At 36.1% G+C, this 25,808-nt stretch overlaps 1 protein-coding gene across 4 annotated transcripts in view; it reads right to left on the bottom strand.

The window, feature by feature from the left end:
- The window catches only part of CD47 (CD47 molecule), a 65,935-nt gene that overhangs the window by 2,195 nt on the left and 37,932 nt on the right, over positions 1–25,808 (bottom strand). Inside the window, exons 4-10 of one of the 4 annotated variants that reach the window (XM_012646102.1) lie at positions 19,939–20,046; positions 18,611–18,703; positions 17,498–17,590; positions 16,058–16,150; positions 3,415–3,446; positions 2,058–2,082; positions 1,410–1,442 (exon numbers count right to left, since the gene is read on the bottom strand). In XM_012646102.1, coding sequence (XP_012501556.1) covers positions 1,410–1,442; positions 2,058–2,082; positions 3,415–3,446; positions 16,058–16,150; positions 17,498–17,590; positions 18,611–18,703; positions 19,939–20,046 — 477 coding nt within the window. Of the gene's footprint in view, positions 1–1,409; positions 1,443–2,057; positions 2,083–3,414; positions 3,447–14,310; positions 14,362–16,057; positions 16,151–17,497; positions 17,591–18,610; positions 18,704–19,938; positions 20,047–25,808 lie in introns of all 4 variants that reach the window. The other 3 variants (XR_001137573.1, XM_012646105.1, XM_012646107.1) reach the window with 3 other exon arrangements.

Raw genomic sequence — 25,808 nt, 5'->3', positions numbered from 1 at the left:
ACAGACATTTAAAAAGCAAACAAATTCTGATCAGCTCAATATTAGCAGAATTAAGCAAATTTTCATCATAGATTTCATGTCTTACGAACATGCAAACATTCAAGGCAAAACTTCTTTATAATATCTCCTGATGCAGCAGATTCAAAAAAAGTCATGTCTTAAGGGAAATTAACAAAGGAAGAGGCATTCAGGGTTCTTATATTGATTTTCTGAAAATGGAGAAAAGTTTAGTTTCTTCATACAACTGCAGAACAATGACATGACAGCAGGAAAGTGAAAGAACATGAAAACTAAGAAACAGGACACCAGAATGTAAATATGGACAACCATACCTCAATTCCAGGTCCCAGTTGTTTTTTTAATGTCTCTTAATTTATTCCTACTAACTACATTTTTTTTTTAAGGAGGGCAGCAGCTCATATAACAAACCATGCTTTTAAAGGCTGTGACACAAATCTATAAAATTGGGATCATTCTGTGACACCTTGTTGAGTACAAGCCTAAATGTTTTAAACCCTGTTCACCAATACATGACTGGAGTGTTTTTAATCTTATGCAAAAATTAATTGCACTCAGGGGAATATAGCCTCCTGTATTAAATGCTGCACTTGGCTACAGAGGTGAGCAGGTAGGTCACAGGCTTTAAAACAGCAAATTACAAAGCAAACTATATGATCAAAGAATGATTGCAAATACCAAAGGTGAAAATAAATTTTTAACAATAAGATAAAAACACATAGTTACTAAATGCCAATGAACCTCAAGAATCGCAACATATTAAGGTAAAATCAAATGAATACTTGCAGCACTCAATATCTCAAACTTATTTATCTTTAAGAAGTAACAAATATGTCTTTGAAACATTCAATAAAGATTGGAAGTTATTAGTCCACATTTCCAAAAAAAGAAGCAAAAGCCGAGTGACTAAACATCTCTTTCTTTCTCTCTTTTTAATGGTCTCCCAAGAGGTTAGAACCAAGTTCCTGCTTGGAAAAGCAGATATCAAGTCCCCATGGGTTAAATGCAACAAAATCACCAAAACAAGCACAAAAGAAACTCTGTCAAAATGATAAAGATTTATGTCAAATTATTTATGTGCCTTATAAAAAGTATTTTAAAGTTACAGTCCACAGACACTGAATCTGAAAAATGTTTTACAAAAAGTGGTTATTTCTCTTTTCTAGAAGCCATATGATCAGAGTCGACTTGTGATACTCTATAGCTTTTATAGTCGTAGTATTGCAATTTTTAGAAAAGAAGATTGAAGTTTTATTCATCAAGAAATGTGGACCTTTACCATTTGACAGTTTCCCTTTCACTAAAAGAAAGCCATACTTTTAAGAAGCTTTTTCATTTTTCAATGTCCATATTTTATCTAATCTATAATTGTAGGTACATTTCATACTTACCATCATTCATCATTCCTTTTGATTCTTTAAACGCTAAGGATTAGTAACAAGCCAAGCAGGCAGTTAGTAAGGTTCTGCAATTAGAAATCATTTCTAAACAAATATACAGTAATATGCTAACTACTCAACTATACAACCAAATTAATTTTAAGGCTATCATTTTATTACAAAGCCTTTCTGTGGATCATACCCAAAGCATCCGCAAAGGAAAGAGATTTAGTTGGGAATATAGATCTAGATTTACGTAGAGAGAAAGTGAGATGATTTGGTCTCACTCCATGGGGATGGCCTGTATCTTTCTGAAATTTACAAATCAGGAATTGGAAGTTACTGAGATTCTTCTCTACTGGGGGTGTTAAGCTTCATCTTGGCCAATGTCAAAGGGCAATGGTCTCCTTGCCCAAGTATCACTTGGCTAGGGTAAGTGACTAACTACTTGAGAGGCACAGAACAGTGCATTTTCCCAGAGGTGAGAATGTTACAAAAGCAATACTCATAATTCTTGATGAAAAATTCAGAGAAGAGAGGGCAAGGCAAGGGGGAAAAACCCTAGATTCTTCCTAAGGCACAGATGGGGCATTCTATCTGCTTTGCGGGCCAGTTCAAATTATGGTCTGGTAAGGGATCAAGATTGAAATAACCACATACCATTAAGGGGTTCTTCTACAGCTTTCTGGAAAATATTTAAAATACATTTATATAGAAATATAATTTATTTCATGTCTTTTTATACTAAAACTTATATACACCAACATTTAAACTATATAGTAAGCAGTAAATTCTAGTCTAAAAACAAAATAAGGCTATAAGCAAAGCTTGCCAATTGTAGTTAATAGTTGAATGATAACTGTATTATTCTCTTAATATTCTTTTTCTAAGCAGAATTTCCCACCCACCCTGTCTCCTTCAATTTAAGAAATCCTAACTTCTCAAAAATTATTAAAGTTCAAACATAAATAGCAACAAAAGAGTAATAATACAGTTAAACAAGAGATGGGAGCAAAACAGAATCATTTTTAAGTCATGCAAACTGAAATCAGTTAACAGGGAAAGAAAATATGTTAGGATTTACAGGTCCAGTAGTTGGATTATTTCTAAGAGGCACTTTATAAATTGCTGGCTGCTTGTGACCAATGTAGCTATGGCACCAATTTTTCTAGAATAAACACCTGTGGTAACAGGAGTCCGCCCCAGCCCTGCCTTTTAGCGCATCTGCTGAGGTTTGTCAGACTTGAAAGCATGTGGAACCACAGAGACACAGACTCTCTTTGGCATTCCAGGCAGGTCTCGCATCAGTCCTTCATAGGAAGCTAAGTACAATATAGTCCTTTCCAGATTTTACTGACTAGCTCTCAGGCCTGTCACTATAATGAGTTTATACTTAGAAAGACTTTTTTCTCTTCATTTATGGCCTCCTAAATTTGCTCCTTTCTTGAAATTTTCTCAGGAAGATTATTAAGGTATCCAAGGTACAGTGAAACCTGGAGTACAGTTTTAAGGAAAAAAAGTTTATAAGATATTTTTATGAGAGGGGAATAAATAGTAACTCTGAACAGATATTTATAGCAATATTTATATTTATAGATTATCATTTTTAATTAAGACAATTTAATATAAATTTCTCTTTTTCATTCTTAAGCCTGAAATTGTCATCCTGCATATGCACATCAAATGAATCCAACAGGTGAGAGAATGTATTGGAATTAGCTTCCTTCTGATCGCAGATATAATACAGCCGTTATTCCTACTCATAAACTTTCCAGTTCTGGGTGTGAGAAGTCAGTACAAATTTAAGGACTCATTTATTCCATTCCATTGATACCAAAATGACCAAACATGGATTTTAAAACAGAACTGGACCCATTCATGCAAAGGTAATGAAATGACTTCAACATTTTCTTAACTTGATGTTACACTAAATAGATAACAAAATATCTCCATTACCATTCCTCAGTTTAACCCATCGAGTGATCATTCCCAATTCATTTAATAAAGTTTAACTTACCCTAGGAGGATTCATGGTCTTCTGATTGGAAGCTGATAGAAATAAAAAACATAAGAATATAAATTTAATAAATGAAATAAATTAAGGCAATGTAACGTTTAATTTTAAGAAAAAATGTACAGGGCTAAAACTAAAGGTAGTAGAGACTCTAAGAGTTCCAGCTTTGATAGTCTATTCAAAACTACAGAATATTCTTAGATTATATTGGTGTTGAGTTTTAAAAAATGAGGCAAATAACCCATCTACTTGAAATAACAGGCGCATACCTTCTCTCATTTGTGTATGCCATCTTTCCCCCAAATCAGCCACTGTTACACTTCTTTGTGGAAAACCACTGTCACCTACTCACGCCCACCATGGGCTCTCCATTCTCCCTACTCTATCCAGCCGGAAGGCAGACAGAACATGCAGTGACTGATTCCCCTCTAAGCCATCACCCTTGGCTCACTGCTCTTCCTTGTAGCCCAGTCCCCGCCTCCATCTTGCCAGTTTTTAAAGCCCTAAATAGCTAACAAACTATTCAGGTGCCCCTGAGTTTAAGGAGTTCCTCTATGTGTTCCTTCTTAGCTTTCTGAGTTACCCTTTGCACCGTTCCTAAATAGATTAGTTAATGAAGATGAAGTAATATAGGGCATGAAGAAAGTGACAAAAGGAAAAATGATGACTCTAGTTGGGTAGGAAGAAGAGACAACTTCCTTACAGAAACGAAGTGACGAGGCCCCAGGGCAGCTAAAGCCAGTCCTAAATACAGAGTTAGAGTTGTACAAATACAAAAGTGTCCACCAGCAACATGCCATGAATCATTCGGCAGGAGAGTGAGCCTACTGAGCAGAGTGGTCAACACCACTGAAACCGGGACTGGATGATGGCGCTGGGTTTTCTTACGAGAAGACTCAGGTAGCCCCAGGCCTGATGTGTGTTCCTTGCTACTTATTCACTACCACTCCCCACTCTCACTCCAGCTAGCTCCCAAGGCTGGCAAGGAAACAAGGAGTCCCGACCTAAGGACAGCCAATCTCTGGGCTAGTCAGAAGCCGGCATGGCTCTCCCAGATAGGAAAACTGCACTGACTGGCCTGATAAGTTTCTCTCTTCCACTGGAATCTGAAGAGAAAGAGAAAGGAGACTAGAAAGTTGGTGATGGGAAGGGAAGGTGAACAAGAAGCAGAGAAAGGAGGCAAGAAGGAGCTGAAAGTTTGGAGCTATAGCAAGAGAAGCTACCTATAACCAGGGCCATGAAAGAGAGGGTGAGCTAGCTGGCTAACAGATAAAGAATCTAAGGCAGAGGAACTCTGTAACTACCACTGACGGATGGCACCAACTCATTCCTGTTGCTGAGAGGGCACCATGATGACTCAGTCCTTAGGGAGGTGCTGGATCCTTCCAATTCCTAGACTACATGCTGTTCCACTCTCTGTGAGGCCTGGTGATGTATCTGCACTCATAAGATCCCATCTCTTAGTGCCATGTGTAGCTTTAATCAAACTCCCTTACTGTGCAGGCACTTTGGGGACGTGGTTTGGTCCTTCCATCCAAATAAGAAGGCAACTTCTTTTTAAAGTAGTATGGAGCAAAATGGGTTGGGGTGCACCACATTTAGCCGTCTCCCAAATAAACCAAGCAGAATTATAAACCTTTGTTAGGGACCACCACCATCAAGTTAGTTACATGTATATACAACTTACTTCAACTAACCATGCCCTATAGCTATGTTTTATAAAGAAAAGAGAAAGGAACAGCTATCTAAATTTCTGATGGTAATACGAAAGGTCAGACATAAGATTTTATAGTTATATTTTTAGTGCATAAATTTATTAATCAGAATTAATGTGCAAGGTGTGGTGGCGCACACCTGTAGTTCCAGTTACTCTAGAGGCTGAGAAAGGAGAATTGCTTGTGTCCAGGAATTTAAGGCCAGCCTGGGCAACATTGCAAGATCTCATCTCAAACAAAAAAAAGAAAAAGAGAAAGAAAAAGAAAATAGAATTAATATTAAGATCTGCCAAGTAACTCCTTTTCTTCCTTAATAATGTGTAAAGACTTGTGTAAAGAATAGTTTCTAAGTTCCAATTTTCAGATCCAAGGGATGTCACATTTGGCTAGCCCATTCTAAAAAAAAGAGATCAATGAAGAATAACAGTGATTCAAAGGGACACCAGTCAGATATGATCCCTCTAATATTATAAAATTAAATAGTGGAGAAGTTAATTTCACCTGAGTTAATTCTCTCCAACAGGGATAAAACCTCTGTGAGAAAAGGATGATTATGATTGCTTTGCTGCTACCATGGGCTTTTGGCACTAACAGCCATATGTATATTTTTTTAACTACAAGCCTTAAGCATTCCATATGAGCTTACTTGCAATGATTCTTGATTTGTTCTTCTCTCCCTGAAAACCTGTCCTAATCACATGCTATATATGTAGTTCCAGGTTTTAAATTTTTCAGAAACACTTTTTATAGTGATCCCAGATTTACCCCTCCTCAACAATGCACAAGAAAACCTCTCTGAATTTTTTTCAAGATGGCTGACTAGACACATTCATGCTCACTTCACCCACTTAGAAGAACCAAAATAGTATATAGACAATCACATTTTGAATACATTATCCAAGAGAGAACATGGAATTTCAACAGAAAAGTGAGAGGAAACATCAAAAACTAGAAAGCAGAAGGAAAAGAGGGAGTCTGCTTGAAGCCGGCTCCCCAACATGGAGAGAGGATAAGTGAAAGACTCTCCATGGTGCACTTTCCCGCTGGGGAACCATGAAATCCAGACCATGAGACAGTACCTTGACCCTACCAATCCCTGAATTTAACTTCGGGAGCTGTTGGGAGACTGTGAGAAGCAACTGCTCTAGGGAGGGAGCTTGCCTTGGTCACATGATCTTTTTGAAAACTAAGTGGCTACAGCAAGATGCCATTTTCAATTCTAGCCTATGACAAAATGTGCTGTGCCCTGGGACCCAGCAGTGCTGGTCCTAGGCGTTAGGGAAACTCGGGCTGTTGCTTGCAGAACTGGGACATGGACGGGGGGTGGCTCCCACAGCTAGGACTCAGAAAAGAGTGTGGCGTGGGCTGTGGCTGCTGGCACTGGGAAGCAGGCATCACCAGGACTGTGATCAGGACTTGAGCAGGATGCAAGATGTTGCAGAGGCTTGGTCCCATGCTGGACAGGGACTCCTACAGCCTGGGGCTGAGAGGTATGCTAGGTGCAGACAGCCAGGTCTGATGAGATAGCTAGGTTGGCTGCAACAGCTGGGACTGGGGTGTGAGAGGAATGTGCACCCCCCACCTGCCAGCCAAGACTGTGGCCACTGGGGCCAGCCTCACCCTCCTATGGCAAGGCCTCAGCACAGCAGCTGCTGTCCTCACCCAAGCATTCTGCCAGGAGCCTGAGGATTGCCTGTCATGGCTGGTGCATGCACTTGGGGACCTGAGTGCAAGCCTGCTTGGTCAAGGGTCACCCGGCTTTGGTGCCCTCCCACCCCAAGACAGAGTGCATGACCCAGGGTTCTGGGGACTGTACAACCCAATCTACCACCTAGGGCACCTGAGCACTCTTCCTGGGGAACTAAAGTTGGTCCTAAACATCTTAACACTACCGCCTCAGCTGGATCCTACCAGCAGGCACCATCTACTGGCCTGGAGGCAAGCCTGCACAGCCCATCGCAACCACTGCCAACACAAGTGTATAGGGCTTGGGACCCAGAAAAGCACCTTACCACAATTACCATCATCACCCATGCCATACCAGCCACCAGGGGCTCAAGAGCTCACTCACCTGCCCAGTCTACCACTACCACAACTAGCATTTGACAAAGCTATTTAGAGACCCAAGAATTGGCCTGCCTAGAACCACCAACACAGGTACCAGCATATGCTGCCCTGGGACACAAGGAAAGACATGCTTGGCCCACCATTATAATCACTGAAGCCTGAAGATGCACCCACATTCCAGTCCCCAGTACAACTTCACCACCACCTCCACTAAACCACACCCTAATACGCTAAAGAAACCACAGATACCACTAGTGATGTTTATAACTAAAGAAATCAAACAGAGACTTTAGTACTGCATGTACCCAGAAGCAAAACCAAAGGGCCCTACCCAACCAATACCACAGATACATCTTCAGGCAAAAGTCTATCACCGGCCGGGCGCAGTGGCTCACGCCTGTAATCCTAGCTGTCTGGGAGGCCGAGGCAGGCGGATTGTTTGAGCTCAGGAGTTCGAGACCAGCCTGAGAAAGAGCAAAACCCCGTCTCTACTGAAAAAAAAAAAAATAGAAAGAAATTATCTGGACAACTAAAAATATATAGAACAACTAGCCGGGAATGGTGGCACATGCCTGTAGTCCCAGCTACTCGGGAGGCTGAGGCAGGAGGATCGCTTGAGCCCAGGAGTTTGAGGTTGCTGTGAGCTAGGCTGATGCCACAGTACTCACTCTAGCCAGGGCAACAGAGTGAGACTCTGCTGTCTCAATAAAAAAAGAAAAAAAAAAAGTCTATCACCAATGCAAGTAAATTCAAATATAGGAAGAAGTGACCATTACACCAGATGTGATAATATCAACTTTAAGAAACAGGAAACATTAAAAAGCAAGGAAATATGACATCCTGAGAAACAAAATTCTCTAGCAATAGATCTTAACCAAAAAGAAATTCTCAAAATCCCAGATAAAGAATTCAAAACACTGATTTTTAAGAAGTTTAATGAGATAAAAGAGAAATCTGAAAACTGATACAAAGAACTCAGAAAAACAATTCCAGATGTGAATGAAAAATTTACTAAGGAGACAGATATATAAAAAAAACAAAAAAACAAAACAAAACAAAAAAAACAAAAAGAGAAATTCTGGAACTGAAGAATTCATTAAAGGAAATAAAAAATACATTTGAAACCTTCAAAAATAGGCTAGACCAAGTAAAAGCAAGAATTTCAGAACTTGAAGACAGGTCTTTTGAAATCATCCAGTCAGACAAAAATAAAGAAAAAAAAAAAAAAGAAAAAAGAACAAACAAAGCCTTCAAAATGTTTGGGACAACATGAAGAGACTGAATATTTCAATTACTGGTATCCCCAAAGGCAAAGGGAGATCAAAAGTTTAGAAAATCCATTTCATGAAATAATTGATTAAAACTTCCCAAGTCTGGGAAGAGACTTAGACATCCAGCTACAGGAGGCTCAGTAATCCCCAAACAAATATAACACAAAAAGGTCTTCACCATAGCATGTTATAATCAGATTGTCTAAAGTCAAAGTGAAAGAACAAATTTTAAAACACAAGAGACACTCATCTAGTCACCTATAAAGAAAACCTCAACAGACTAACAGCAGTCTTCTCAGCAAAAACTTTACAGGCTAGAAGAGAATGGGATGATATATCCAAAGTGCTGAAAGAAAAAAAAAGTCAGCAAAGAATATTATGTCCAGCAAGATGATTATCCTTCATAAATGAAAGAGAAATAAAGTCTTTTCCAGACAAACACTGAGGGAATTCATCACCACTAGACCAGCCCTATAAGAAATGCTCATAGCAGTCCTAAACGTGGAAGGAAAAGGATGACATTTACCACCATGAAAACACATAAAAGAATAAAACTTACTGGTAAAGCAATCACACAAAGGAGGAGGAGAAAGGAATCAAATAACACCACAACAGAAATCCATCAAACCACACTGACAAATAGTAATAGAAAAAGAAACAAAAAAATTATAAAACAACCAAAAAACAATTTAACAATATGATAGGAACAAAATTTCACATATCGATAATTACCTTGAATGTAAATGAATTAAATGCTCCATTTAAAATGGATAGATTGGCTGAATGGATATAAACATGATCTAACTACATGCTGCTTATAAGAAACTCACCTTACCTATAAAGTCACACATAGACTGAAAGTAAAGAGGTAGAAAAAGATATTCCATGCAAATTGAAACCAAAAGCAAGCAGGAGTAACTATACTTATATCAGATAAAACAGACTTTGAGTCAAAAACAGAAAAAAATAAAAAAAAGAGGATATAATAATTTTAAATATACATGGACCCAACCACCCAGATTCATAAAACAAATATGACTAGACCTAAAGAGATAGATAGACTACAATACAATAATTGTGTGGGACTTCAATATACTACTCACAGTATTAGATCATCTAGACAGAAAATCAAGAAATATTGGAGTTAAACTAAATTTTATTTATTTTTTTATTTTTTGAGACAGAATCTCACTCTGTTGCCCAGGCTAGAGTGCCGTGGTGTCAGCCTAGCTCACAGAAACCTCAAACTCCTGGGCTCAAGCAATCCTCCTGCCTCACCCTCCCGAGTAGCTGGGACTACAGGCATGCACCACCATGCCCGGCTAATTTTTTCTATATATTTTTAGTTGTCTGGGTAATTTCTTTCTATTTTTTTAGTAGAGACAGGGTCTCACTCTTGCTCAGGCTGATCTCAAACTCCTGACCTTGGGTGATCCTCCTGCCTCAGCCTCCCAGAGTAATAGGATTACAGGCATTGAGCCACTGAGCCCGGCCTTAATCTAAACTTTAGACCAAATGGATCTAACAGACATTTACAGAACATTCTATCCAACAACTGCAGAATATACATTCTTGTCATCAGTACATGGAACATTTTCCAAGATGAGACCATATGTTAGGCCACAGATGACTCTCAGCAAATTTTTAAAAATCAAATTCATATCAAGTATTTTCTCAGACCACAGTGGAATAAAACTAGAAATCAATACAAAGAGGAACTTCAGAAACTATACAAATGCATATAAATTAAATTACATGCTCCTGAATAACCATTATTGAGTCAATGAAGAAATTAGGATGGAAATAAAAATATTCTGAAACAAATGAAAATGGAAACACACCATACCAAAACTGTCGGATATAGTAAAAGCAGGGCTAAGAAGGAAGCTTATAGTTATAAATGCTTATATCAAAAAAGTAGAAAGATTAACAATCCAACAACAAACTGCAAGGAACTAGGAAAGAACAAACCAAACCCAAAATTAGCATGCCAAAATAAATAAAAAAAGGTCAGAGCAGAACTAAATGAAACAGAAACTAATAAAACAATACAAAGGATCAATGAAATGAAAACTTTGTTCTTTGAAAAGGTAAACAAAATTTATAAACCACTAGCTATACTAACCAAGAAGAGAGAAGACCAAATAAACAAAATCAGAAATGAAAAAAGAGACATTACAACTGATACTACGGTAATACAAAAGATCATCAGAGACTATTATGAATTAAGATACACTCAGAAAAACAGAAAACCTAGAGGAAACAGATAAATTCCTAGAAACATACAACCTCCCAAGATTCAACCAGGAAGAAATAGACCTGAATAGACCAATAACAAGTAATGAGATCGAATCAGTAGTAACAGATCTCTCAACAAAGAAAAGCCTAGGACCAGATGGATTCACAGCCAAATTGTACCAAACATACAGAGAAGAACTAATACCAATCCTCCTAAAACTGTTCCAAAAAATCAATTCTCCTTAGCTCATTTTATGAAGCCAGCACCACCCTGATATCAAAACCAGAAAACCATAACAAAAAAAGAAAATTACAAACTAATATCCGTGACGAACATAGATGCAAAAGTCCTCAACAAAATATACTAACAAACTGAATCCAACAGAACATCAAAAAGATAATACAACATAAAATTGAGTGGGTTTTATACCAAGGACAGAATGATGGTTCAACATATGCAAATCAATAAATTTGATACATCACATACACAGAATCAAGAACAAAACCATATGATCAGCTCAAAAGATGTAGACAAAGCATTTGATAAAATTCAGCATATCTTCATGATAAAATCCCTCAACAAATTAGACATAAAAGGAACAAACCTCAAGATAATAAAGGCCATACATGACATACTCAAAGCTTGCATACTGAATGGGGAAAAACTGAAAGCATTTCCTCTAAGGACTGGAACAAGACAAGGATGCCCACTTTCACCACTCTTATTCAACGTAGTACCGTAAGTCCTAGCCAGAGCAATGAGGCAAGAGAAAGAAATAACAGGCATCCAAATTGGAGAAGAGGAAGCCAATTTTTCCCTGTTTGTTGATGATATGACCCTATATCAAGAAAAACCTAGACTCCATCAAAAAACTCTGAATGTTTCAGGATACAAAATCAATGTACAAAAATCAGTGGTGTTTCCATATACCAATAACAATCTAGCTGAGAAAGAAATCAAGAAGGCAATCTCATTTACAATAGCAAACACACACACGCACACACACACACAAACACCTAGGAATAAGTTTAACTAAGGAGGTGAAAGATTTCTACAAGGAAAACTACAAAACACTGATGAAAGAAATTGAAGATGACACAAATGGAAAAACATCACATGCTTATAGATCAGATTAATATCATTAAAATGATCATACTGCCCAAAGAAATCTACAGATTCAATGCAATCCCTATGAAAATACCAAGATCATTTTCATAGAATTAGAAAAAACAATCCTAAAATTTATATGGAACCAAAAAAGAACCCAAACAGCCAAAGCAATCCTAAGCAAAAAGAACAAAGCTGGAGGCATCACATTACCTGACTTGAAATTATATTACAAGGCTACAGTAACCCAAACAGCATTATACTGGTATAAAAATAGAGGCATAGATCAATGGAATAGAATAGAGAACTCAGAAATAAAGCCACATATATATTTACAGTCAGTGGATCTTTGACAAAGCCAACAAGAACACCCATTGAGTAAAGGACACCCTCTTCTATAAAAAGTGCTGGGAAAATTGGATAGCCATACGCAGAAGGATGAAACTGGACCTCTATCTCTCACCATATGCAAAAATCAACTCAAGATGGATTAAAGACTTAAATATAAGACCCAAAACTATGAAAATACTAGATTAAAACCCAGGGAAAACTTTTCTGCACATTGGTCTAGGCAAAGAATTTATAACTATGATCTCAAAAGCATAGGCAATAAAAATAGAAATAGACAAATGGGACTTAATCAAACTAAAAAGCTTCTGCACAGCAAAAGAAATGCCCAACAGAGTGAAAAGACAACCTGTTGAATGGAAGAAAATACTTGCAAACTATTCATCCAACAGGGGACTAATATTCAGAATACACAAGGAACTCAAACAACTCAACAACAACAAAAAACCCCCCAAAATCCCATTAAAAAGTGGGCAAAGGAAATGAATACATTTTTCAAAAGAAAATATAGAAATAGCCAATAGGTATATGAAAAAATGCTCAACATCACTAATCATCAGAGAAATACAAATCAAAACCACAGAGATATCCCAGTCAGAATGGCTGTTATTAAAATGACAAAAATCAATAGATGTTGGTAAGGATGTGCAGAAAAGCAAACTCTTATACACTGTTGGTGGGAATGTAAATTAGTACAGCCTCTATGGAAAACAGTACGGAGATTTCTCAAAGAATTAAAAATAGAACTACCATTCAATCCAGCAATCCCATTGCTAGCTATCTACCCAAAGGAAAAGAAATCAATATATCCAAAAGATAACCTGTGCTTGTATGTTTATCACAGCAGTATTCACAATAGCAAAGACATGGAATCAACCTGTGTGTTCATCAATAGATGAGTGGATAAAGAAAATGTAGTAGATATACACAATGGAATACTATTCAGCCATAAAAGAGAATTAAATCATATCTTTTGCAGCAACACCAATGGGACTGGAGGTCATATCTTAAGTGAAATAAGCCTGGAACAAAAAGACAAATACCGCATATTCTCACTCATAAGTGGGTGCTAAGAAATGTGTTCACATGGACACAGAGAGTGGAGTGACAACAGAGACTCAGCGAAGGAATGGAAGGGGGAGGATGATGAGAAATTGGTTAATAGGTACAGTGTACATTATCTGGGTGAAGGATACCTAAAAGCCCTGACCTGATCACTAAGCTATCTATGCAAGTAACAAAATATCACATGTACCCCATAAATTTGTATAAATAAAAAGGAAAAAAAAAAAGAATTGGGAATAGTTAATTATGTTCACCAATGGAATGTTATATAGATAATAAAAATTACAGGGTTTATACAATTTTAGAAAAAGAAAATATCTCTGAATATAAATACACAGACATATATAAATTCTACATATATATTCCATATCTACATTATTCTAAAATATGAGATGTTGTGGTAAATATGGTTCTGACTGCTACTAGGTTGATTTGTAGCAAAACACTATAATATGTCCTTATAATGAATTAACTAGTAATAGCTTTAAAAAATGAGTAAGTATTGACTCTTATAAATAATGGATATAAATGTCCTATATAAACAAGCCCAACTTTACTGAGTTTAGTTTCTTATAATCTTTTATATGCTCTAACTTTAAGTTATTGCTCCCAGCCCCTTATCTCATTTTATAAAATTAAAATCTTCCAGTAAAAAGGAAAAAAAAATCTAATACTGTCAAAAAAGAAGGCCATAAAAAGTAAAAGTCAAAATCCTACTCTTTAAAACAAAAATAATGAAGGCTACAAACTTAAACTTGGAAATGATGAAAATTATAAAAGTTAAAATTCTCATAGCAACATTAACTTACTCTTGAATACAGAGCTTGGGTGTTTTTTTTTTTTTTAACTATCTGAGAATTTTATTGCATTTAAATCAAGAAACAATCATTAGGCTTTTCTAACACAGAATATCTTCAATGAGTAAAAATTATTTTGGAGACATTTACAATTTTCACTTTCTGATACAAATGCTCAAATTTGCAACCTTAACGTTACATGTACTCAGATTTACACAGTCATATTATATGAGCAAAACATATTAATTTTCCTAGTCTACTACATTACCTAAAGAGCAACTTTCCTGTACCTTGTTTGTCTCTTCTTGCCTTTCAACTGACCGGTGGTGTGGCTCTGAACTCTGGCATCAGACAAGTTGATTTGAAAAGTTAATTTAGGATATTTTCAAAATGCCAATAAAATTGGACTAAATTTTTAATTTACATATAGTATACTTATTGCTAATCTATGATAAAGAAAAAATAATTTTAGGTACTTGTTGGGATTTCACTTTAATTTTAATGTCAGAATAGCGACATTTGCAATCACAGTGGTTTCACTGGCTTCTTGGATATGGAAGCGATGGAGAAGGCGGGAGAGTGAGGTTGAGGGGGTGGTAGCCAGACAATGCTGAGTCCCACTTGAGGCATCATCACCAGACCTGATGGCGATTGTACTGAATATCATTCTTTGCTAGATATGGAAGGCATGGCGGGGGGATGGGAGTAAAGGGAAATCCTGGTAGTGAGGATGCCCATTTGTCAAAGACACCTAATACTACTCCTCCAGAGCTGTGTGAATACTGCAGGTCACAAACTGTGCTCAGGCATTCATGGGGAGCAACCAAATTAGCAGTGTCATCTTCAGGGACAAGACACATGATGATTAGAAGACTCAACAAAAGTAGAATATGCATCAACATTCAAGATGCTCACTGTAGCTACCACATGAATGCCATTCTGCTTTAGATGTCTTAATTATGTTGTATGGACTTACGTGGCATAAACTTTAAACATTTCATTGAGAAACAACTAACATTTATGAACACAAACTGAAGATAGGTAGATTTTGGTTAAGTATTTTAATTATTTATCTAATAAGCATTAATTAAAAGGAGACAGAGAATACATAACAGAATCAAACTTAATTATCAGTCACTAAGAACTAAAATTCAGAAATAAAGGTAAAATTTCTTTGAAAGTATTACAAAAGTCATATGGGAAATTATTTGACTATAACAATTTAGGTTTTGCATTAATTTTTAGAAACACATACAGTAAAGTTCACCTAAAGCAAAGCAGAAACACTGTTTTTTTAATTTGTAACTTTGCTTTATTTCATAAATAAAAAGTTTTTTTTAAGTGGGAGACTAGTATAAATCAGATTATAGGGAACAAGTTCCAGGCACTATTAACAGCATCTATCTCTCTACATGTCAAAAATAAGAATTTATGCAGAAACCTGTTACATGAAAATTGGCAGAAGTGAATTCCATGCTTACTAAGAACTGATTTTAAAAGTAGTAAAAGCCTAAACTGTAAAACTCAATGTTTTATTATATTGGTTTTAGCTAGAAATGTTTTAAAGTCATGCACTGGAGGTCACTGCTCTTTAAATTAACAAAAGTGACTGATTTTGAATTTCAATTCCTGTCTACTTAGGGGCACCCATGTTTATAACCAGTGCAAAACCAAGAGCAAGTGACAAACAGGTCTCTGTAAGAGAGCTCTATCACAGAAACAACAATTAAACATACTTTTCTATTACTTAAAATGGAGTTTCAAACAGTGCCCCTTTTACTTAGAATAAACAAATCTACACATTCTAACACTTAAAGCCATTTTCTTTTAAATTAGTTAATAATCCAAACTTTTCATTGGTTCATATGCCTTCTACCCTCCTTAATCACCCTCAAATCATTCCAACTATATTTTCTCATTTTGGGGGTTATAAATACATTTCTTTGGTCCTAAACTGGAAAAGCCAAATAAAAAGCATTTTCCAAGTTACGTATCTGAAATTCTTGGCATAGGCTAACAAAAATAAGATTGACTTACCCACAAATTTCATATAAACTAGTCCAAGTAATTGGATTAGAGCAAAGATAACCAAACCTGCAATCAGAAGAGGGCCATGCATTGGTATACATGCTGTAAAACAAATAAAATTTTGTATTAGAAATAGGCAAGAAATAACTAAACTTTTTAAAGAAATCAACAATAATAGTAATAATAAAAAGTTTCAAGGAGAGTAATTATATTTCTAATAATCAAAAACCAAAAATTATCTACATATGTTTATTATTATTAATTCAGCCAGTGAAATGACTCCAAATTATTATAAGAAAAAAGCCCACCTTTGCATAGCACATAACTTAGCATACCAAGACTAATGAGAAATAGTGTGTAAAATCTAATGCTCCAACCAATTGGAGCCTGATGATTTCAAAAGTTCTTCCACAAATATAGGCATAGCAGTTTGGCTGCTTGAACAATCAGCCCACAAGCCATATATATAGACATTATGCTCCAAGCAATGTGGAAAGTACTATTCCTTACTGCGGGAAAACTTAGTTTAAAAAGAAAAGCTCACAACACTAAATGTTGTCAAGTAGGTGGAGAAACAGAAACTCTCATTTATTGGTAATGGTAACACAGAAATGGTATAGCCATTTTGATACAGAGAGTTTGACATACTGTAATAGCACTCCTTGGTATTTATCAAATGGAATTGAAAACTTATATCCACACAAAAATATGCACATGGATGTTTATAGCATCTTTATTTACAGTCACAAAAAACTGAAAGCAATCAAGATGTCCCTCAATAGGTGAATGCATAACCAAACTGTGGCACATCCACACAACGGAATATTACTCAGCTTTAAAAAATAATGAGCTATCAAGCTATGATAAGACATGGAGGAAACTTAGATGCCTATTTCTAAGGGAAAGAAGCCAGTCTGAAAAGCCTACATGCTGTAGGACTTCAACTATAAGATATTCTGGAAAATGCAAAATTATGGACACAGTAAAAAGATCAGTGTTGCCAGGGGTTTGGGGAGAGAGAGGAATGAATAGGGGAGCACAGGCAATTTTTAGGGCAGTGAAACTATTCCGTATGATACTACAATGGTAGACACATGTCACCATACGTTTTTCAAAGCCCATAGAACATACGACACCATAAGTGAACCCTAATGTGAACTATGAACTTTGGGCAATAATGAGGTTGTCAGTGTTGGTTCGTCACTTGTAACAAATGTGCTACTCTGGTGGGGGATCCTGAGAGAGGCTGTGGCTGTGGGGTGTATGGAGGGGGTGGGGGTATATGGGAATTCTCTGTACTTTCCACGCAAATTTTCTGTGAACCTAAAACTGCTCTAAAGAAATAAAGTCTTTATATTAAAAGAAAGATAAAGAAAGAACAAGGAAAAGAAAGAAGAGCTCTGTCCAACAGTAATCCAAATCAGGGTTACAGAAGGATGTGACTCTTACCCGAAATACAGAGACTCAATCCAACCACAGCGAGTACATAGGCCAGGAGCTGAATAACCAATATGGCAATGACGAAGGAGGGAATGCCAATGGCTGGGGGAAGGAAAAGGATTAAACAGAAGTATGTTCAGAGGATTTAAGAAGCAATCACTCCTATTTACACTTGGTGTAATCAGGAATATCCTATGACTAAAGACCAACTCTGGAGTTCCTTGTCCGATGGTAGATGCTTTTCCAGTGACCTAACCCTTCCACACAAGTAGTCAAATCCAAATTCACACATTCGGCAGCCTTCTATTTTCACAGTCAGCTAAGCTGGACTGGCAGTTTTTACCCCAACTCTTAGAACAATGCTGCTTTTACCACACTTGTACATTTTGCAATTGGGATGGCTATTATGCTTGGCTTCTTCACATGCACACAGAATTGCTTTGGTGGAGAGAATCATTATGCAAACATGTGATTGGAAACATCAGACTCTATCTTGTGCATCCAGAAGATCTGCAATTTTATAACAAATTAATACCTTTCTGATGTATGGTAAGTAGACTCTAAGATCAAGTGTTAAATGTAACTAACATATGTTAGTGATTTACTTTCAAAATGCAGTAAAAATCATACTAATTATAGTATGCATATCTATACCATCTTTTAAAACTAAAGTGTCAAGGTTTGCTAATAACTAAAAAAAATATGTTTCTACTATTTGTGATTTATAACCCCATTTTATAGAACTAGTCTTTTTAATGGAGAGGCTAAGCAAAAGAAGAAAAAGGCTGTATTTACCTTCTACTTATAAATTCAAAAAGACTAAAATTAGAATATGAAGATAATTATTAAGATATTATATAGAATAATTTAAAATTATGCTGATCAGTATAAAATACATATGAAAATCACTTTTTTCAAAATAATTGAATGCCTTGAAGACCTTGGACAATGTTAAAATTAATCAGAATGGAAAAATGTCACTAAGAATAGCATGGAAAATCTTTCAATAAACCAGTATTTATTGAGTTATAACAAGAAATCCATATAAGACTATTTACACCAAAAGTGACATTTTTAAATGAAAATTGTAGCCCAAATCATGCAGTAATAACAAATACTCACTTGTTTTAAACACATAGTAGTGAAGTAATAATAATAACCCTGTAGTAGTTACAATTAAACCAAGTCCAGTAGAATTCTTTACTGAATATTCACCTGTTAATAAACAAAAATATTTAAAATATTTTCCTACATACTTTCTACTCTTCAGGAAGCTAAAGTACTTAATTTATTAAATGTATTAATCTCGATAATACTCTTATAAACTAAAAGGTTTAAAAATATATGTTTCCCCCAAAGCTTCAGACAAAATAAGTGATTATTTTTCAATTATTTAAGACTGAACTTAAGACACACAAGTCTCAACATGTTGAAAGCTTGGATTGGCTTTACCTCTTCCCTAACTATCTTACACAATTCCAGATAAGGAACTTTGTAGTCATCTTCTACCATTCCTTTCATTTGCCATATTCAGTATGTCCCAAAGTCAAATTAATTGTTCTTTCAAATTGTCTTCTGAATCCACCTCCTTCCACCCCATGACCTCACTAACTCCAGAGGCAAACAGAGCTGCCAAATTTATGTCCCTACATGTTACACCTGTACTGCATGCTTCTCTAAAAACAACAGTGGTGTACTACAGCCTACCACTTTGAGTCCAGGGCTTTCTTTGCTTTTCTTTTCATGTGCTATACACCCTTATTTCCCAGCCCCACTCCCCTTCTCCAAATGCAACTGCCATTTTGGGCAAATCTAGTTCCATTCCATGTCCTCGTACACTGAAGTTTGCCTCTGTAGTGGGTGGAATGGTGGCCTTAAAGACATGTCCATCTCCTCATCCCTAGAACCTGTGAATATTACCTTATATGGCAAAAGAGTATTGTATTACATGGCAAAAGATGCGATTAAGTTAAAGACCTTGAAAAGGAGGAGCTTATCCTGGATTACATGGGTGGGCCCTAACTGAGAGGCAGAGGGAGACTGGACAAAAAAAAAAAAAAAAAACTAAAACAAAACAAAACACAAAACAACAAAAACAACCACACAGAGGTGAAGACAAGGGTAGAGGAGAAGGCAACGTGACCACAGAGGCAGATATTGGAGTTATGCTGCCACAGACTAAAGAATGCCAAGGACCTTCAGTCCTCAGCAAATACAAAAGCTAGAACAAGCAAGGAATGAATTCTACCCCAGAGGCTCGAGAGGGAGTGTGGCCCTGATGACACCCTAATTTCGGACTTACAGCTTCCAGAGCAGCAAGAGAATTTCTGTTGTTTTAAGCCACCTAGTTTGTGGTAATTTGTTCCAGCAGCCCTAGGAAACTAATACCCTCCCCCTTGCAACACACTCATCTACATCCTATGTTCCCTCCTAGCAACTGTACATCTTACCTGGGACGAAAAGAATGGCTCCAACAATGATAACTGCAGTGGTCACCAGTCCAGCAACAAGTACAGCAATGGTTTTCTCATCCATGTGACTGGATTTATATTTAAGTGCTTAAAAAAAAAAACCACAAAGAATTACATTAACTCAATCAGAAGTGAATCCATTTGGGTAACTTATAAGGTACAGAGACAAACTGGCACACTTATTATAATTGAGTAACCTCTGAGGAACAACTTTATACCATCAAGTCACTTCACATCTTTTTCACAAGCAAATGGATGGGGTCATGACAGTATAAACATGGATGCTGAATGTACAGGTGATGCCTTTGTCCCTTACACTTTAAAGAATGAAGTTCTATGTATCAGGCTTTCTCAGTTGAGGCATTATTAACATTTTGAGCTAGATCAGTCTTTGTGTGGGGGGCTGCTCTGTGCATTACAGAATGTTTAGCAGCATCCTTGCCCTCTCCATACCGGATGCCAGTGACAGCCTCCAGTTACGTCAATCAAACTGTCTCCGGGCAATGCCAATGTCCCCTGACGAGCAAAATCACCCCAGAATGAAAATACAACACTGAGGTACATCATGCTGATGGGAAATAACTGGTTATTTAACAATATCAAGAACAAGAGAACTTTGTTCCACCTTACATAAAATTAGTAAACCATTTGGAAATCTGGATATTTTGTTTTGAGAAAGAGGACAGAAAAAACATTGGCCAAAGCACACCCTTTTGAAATCCTAAGGAAGAAAAAAGCTTAAATTGTTCAACTAAAATATTTTAATAAAAATAAACTACAGAATTCATCATACATATTATTGTTCCTGATGCTAGCTCTATTGTCAAATATCTAGTACCTTTCCTGAAAGAATAATGTAATGGATAAGCTTAAAAATATTATTTCTTTTACTACATATTGACCTTTTTGTTTTGGTTAATACTGAAATTAATTTTTATCAAGAAAGTTGTTAAAGGTAACCTAAAAGCAAATTGAATAACAGAGAGAAACAGAGTGTGTGACTGAAATTTTGCTGTATTCCGTCTACACATGGAATTCTCCACACCAGTAATCAATGGGCAACTGTTGTGAGAGGGGAAATATTTTTAAATGTTATATTTAGCATTTAATTTTCCTCTGCTAAAATTACAAATTAAATATAGTAAAAACAACAAATAAGCCCCTAAATGACCATGATAAAATCTATGTTTAAGGTATACTCTAGGCAACAGAAGAGTTTTTGAATCTCTACCTACCCACATTTTAGATTATAACCTCAATTTTAGTCTAGAGGGAGAAGGAGGCCTAAGCAATAAATAACCAGTCCTAAAGCTGAAAAACTGAAATTCACATTAAATAGAAAAGAGAAATCCATAGTAATCAGAAAACATCATATGGCAAGTTCCCCAATTTTTATTTGATCTGTTACCTCCACCCAGCCTTGGAGCTTATGTGACCCCTAGTCAGTCATATCCGTGCCTTGTTATAAGGCACAGAGTTTTTACAGCTTCCCTGTTTTCTAGGCTCAAATACTAGGCAGAATGAAATTGAGTGCATGGGTCACAAAAGGCATAGACACAGAAAAAGAAATTTTCTCTAGACATACGTCATGTTTTCCATTTAAACTCTATGTATATTGTTATCTAAACAGAACTTGAAAGTTCTGCAAGGGGTTATAAAATTGAAGTTCTGTCAAATGCACCTCAAAATCAATCACTCATAAGAGACTTTTTCAGGTTTAATTCAACACATAAAAGAGCTACTAAGATCAAGCAACAAGAATTTGCCTTAGAGTACAGTAAAATTTCATGCAAAAGGCTGACTTATGTTATTCTTAAAAAAAATAAGAGTTCAAATCTCATATAAAATTCCACCTCTTCAGGCTTAGAAGAGCTGCTATAGGAGAAAATAATGCCAATAATAGCAACAAAAATAAAATACCAAAAAATACTACTATAGACAGTGTTCTACCATAGAATGGCTTTTCTCTTGGAGTATAAGTACACTATATGTTGGAGATAGCTTTAGTTCCTGTTCAACTACTACTTATTTTCAAGGCTACCTTAAATTCATCCTTATGTTAAGCAGCCATTTCCAACAAATATACAGGTTGAGCATCTTAAATCTGAAAAAAATCCAAAATCCAGAACACTTCTGTTCCCAAGCATTTTGGATAAAGATACTTAATCTATATTAGTGGGGTCTACTTAAGTAATCGCAGGCAATGAAAAAGTATCTCCACGGTTTTTTTTAGTGAACCTTCTTAAAGAGTTTCTTAAGGCTCATTTCTTTGCTCACATTGGCCACATTTCAGCAAGTGAGGGGTAGGTATCTTGTTGCTAGCCCAGTTGGCAATTTTCTCAGTGTCATTAACAGGCAAGGAATCTTGCAAGGATATAGATGCCATAGAAACCAATAATCTCAAGGACCTTTTACTGGTGAACTTTTATTGTCCTTTAATAAATGGATTTATCCTTATTTATCAAATTTATCAAAACACTAAATGCAACAAAGAAAATAAATTCAAGTAATTCCCCAAATGCTTAGCGTTAAGATAAAAATAATTTAATGTGTCCTTAACAGCAGGCTCTTATCAAACTTCCTGGTGTGATTTTCTGTCTGCTTGGCAAGACAATCTGCCTACTTTTAAAGATCCCCCTTGGCTAAAACTACTGAAATCAATACGCAAAATAAAATAGATGAAGAATAATAATATTCACATTTTTAACAACAAAAAAATATGCCTGACATAGGAATACCAAATATCATGGGAGACAATGTAACATTTTTGTGAACAAATTAGGAATTCTAAAATTTTCCCTTTTATATTTTCCAGAAAAAAATTAGACCTAGCAGACTACTTCTCAGAAATGTGTTGGGTTGATTCATTCATTTGTTCTATGAATATTTACTGTATACCTACAATGTACCAGGCCCTTTTATTAGTTCAAATCACAGAACAAGTGGAAGATTACTTTACTCAACCATAATTGATTGAGCACTATCAATCTATGTGACAATCACTATTCCAAGTCTGACAGTGAACAAAAAAGGCAAACACAAGGCCTGCCTCAAGGCTCTTACATTCTAATAGGTGAGTGTGTGTCTCTGAGGGTTGGGGGCTGTTACTTGCAGATCTTCTTCCCCAGTTAAATAGAAGGTGAGGACCTACTCCAGTCTAAGAAAGCTCCTTTATGTATTTAATCTTTCAAATTCATGCGAGTAAAACAATGATATGTCCCTTTAGCCACCTGAAGAAAAAGCTAATGTTATGAATAGAAAATAAGGTTTTCTGCTCTCTTTGTGACCGATAGAAAGCACATATAAGATAAAATGTAGGTTGGGGTTGATGAAATCAAGTGAAATTACTAAGTCAACTTGGGGATAAAACAAATCTATCATGTTAAGTTTTCAAGACTGGATTTGACATGCCCATATAGGCCCATATAGACTGCAGTCTATCCAACAGAACCCCAAAAGCCAAGATTTCAACACCTGCTCAAAGACATGACATTTAGAGGATCCCTTACCAAATGATCAGTAAGTGATCACAAGAGACAGGGAGGCTTTCCAGTATAATGCATATCAGATTAAGAGTAAATCATAAAGGGAGATCTGTTTGATTTCATTATTATAGTGCTGTTTTCTGATAACTCCAGGAAAGTAATTTTAGAATCTTTTTGGTGTCTGTTGAACTGAACATCAATATTGTTTTCAATGCAGAATAAAGCACATCTGGTAACTTTTTACGTAAAATTATATCAATTTTGAACATTGTTTAAATTACTATTTTTCAAATATTAGCACGTTCATTTAAAACACACACACACACTAAGGCTTTGTGAAAGTGGTGTTGGAAAAAATGAACATTAATGCCAATTATATGCTGGTTACTTACCAGAAGGCAAGTAAAATAATTTCATAATAAACTCCACACACTATCCAATTTGCTCTGATGAAACAATTTTGTACAATGAATACTGACTAGACATCATATGCCCAATCTATAGGAACTAGAAATAAAAGAGCCTAGGCTTTGTGCAGCAAATTCTTTCAATATAAAAGATTAAAGAAGAGGATATCCAACAGACTAACTTCCTTTTCTTGGCTCCAAACTTTTCCTGGTCTCGTGGATGGTTTCACAATTTTGGAGTTTACGAAGGAAGTTGGGATATCTGGAAAGGGTCAAGGGATTAGTAACTACATTTCTATAAAAGAGTAAAATGCTGAGCTATAGTTTTGTTTAGTTCTGCCTACAATAAAACTAGCACATGATCACATTATTTAATAACAGAATGTGATTATGTGGACAGGACCAAGGGAAAGCCCTAGGAGTTCAAGATGACTGAATAGAATTCACAGTAAACTTAATGGCAAAGTCCCATTATTAGGAGCTATCAACCAGGTCATAGAATGATTATTTGTAATAATATTTGTTGCAATGATATCTTTCTTGGATACAAATGACCTAGTTCAAATTAGGATATGTCTTCATTTCTTCAGAATGATTTTTCTAATCAATGAAGAAACTCTCTGTTTCATTACTTCTTTTAAACATGCTTTCATGGCCTAATTATGTTCATTATTAAGCTGGTCCTCAAGTCTGGATTCAAGGACTTAATAGGAATCTCAAGGCTGTTGTGATGGAGAATTTTTTCCCTGAATTTCCTAACAATGATTCCTACAGGAACATCTACCCAAATATCTCTGACCAAAATCTCTGTGGAATAATCTTGAGCAGGGAGGAGAAAGTTAGAAAAGAAAGGGAAAGATGTCTAGAACATATGAATTTGAAATAAATTACAATAGTCTTCACTTTGCACTGTTCACATACGCATGAATTCTAGTAACCATGGTTTAGTTAAATAAGTCTCCCAAACCACAGTTCAAATTTTAATCACCACAATACATTAACTGAGTAACTGCATAAGTACAACTTCACTGCTATCTCTTCAGTCAGCAAATCACTACATAAATAGCAGATGTGCACCATGATCCGTGATCAATTATATCACATCTTTTGAAGACTGTTGGTGACTAATCATTGCACATCTGTTATTCAGATCATGCAAAGACAGTAAAGCATGGAGTTGTGTTACCTCCTTGTATTCCAGTGATAAACCCAAATGACATTTTATAATGGACAATCAAAAGAGGAAAGCAGGCAAGAAAGAAGAAAGAGCAAAGAAATAAAAAGTGATAAATGCTGAGTGTGAAATTCGAACAGACCATTAATGGAGTAAGAGAAGAAATAGCTGATTGTGGGAAGGTAGACACTGGTGCCATGCAAGAGACTCTAGAGATGCAGCCAGAGGAACTCAGTGAAGGTAGACTTACTGTCATAAATGAGGAAAGTGAGGAGAAGGTTATGACAAAAAGAGTGAAGATGTCCCAGAGGAAGTGACTCTGGTAAAAATAAACAAAAACAAAAACAACAAAAAACCAAAAAAACCAAGCACGCACACACACACACACACACACACACATACACCCCAAACAAACAAACAAAAAACTTTAAACGTTAAAAAACATTAAAGGAACTCTTTCATGACATTGAGAGCGCAAAGGGTAACATGTTGGAAGCTGATCTACACTTAGAAAAAAATATGACAATTCACAGAAGCTTTTCAAAAGACAACAAATGGCCAATAAACATACGAAAAAATGCTCAACATCACTAATCATTAGGGAAATGCAAATTAAAACCACAATGAGATCTCTCCTTACACCTGTAAGAATGGTTTTTATTACAAATTCCAAAAACAGTAGATGTTGGCATGGATGCAGAGAGAAAGGAATGCTTATACACTGTTGGTGGGACTGCAAATTAGTACAACCTCTATGGAAAACAGTATGGAGATTCCTCAAAG

The sequence above is a fragment of the Propithecus coquereli genome, unplaced genomic scaffold (genome assembly GCF_000956105.1).
Source record: "Propithecus coquereli isolate 6110/MARCELLA unplaced genomic scaffold, Pcoq_1.0 Scaffold105, whole genome shotgun sequence".
In the NCBI taxonomy this organism is placed as follows: Eukaryota; Metazoa; Chordata; class Mammalia; order Primates; family Indriidae; genus Propithecus; species Propithecus coquereli.
This window is presented reverse-complemented; position numbering and strand designations above follow the sequence as displayed.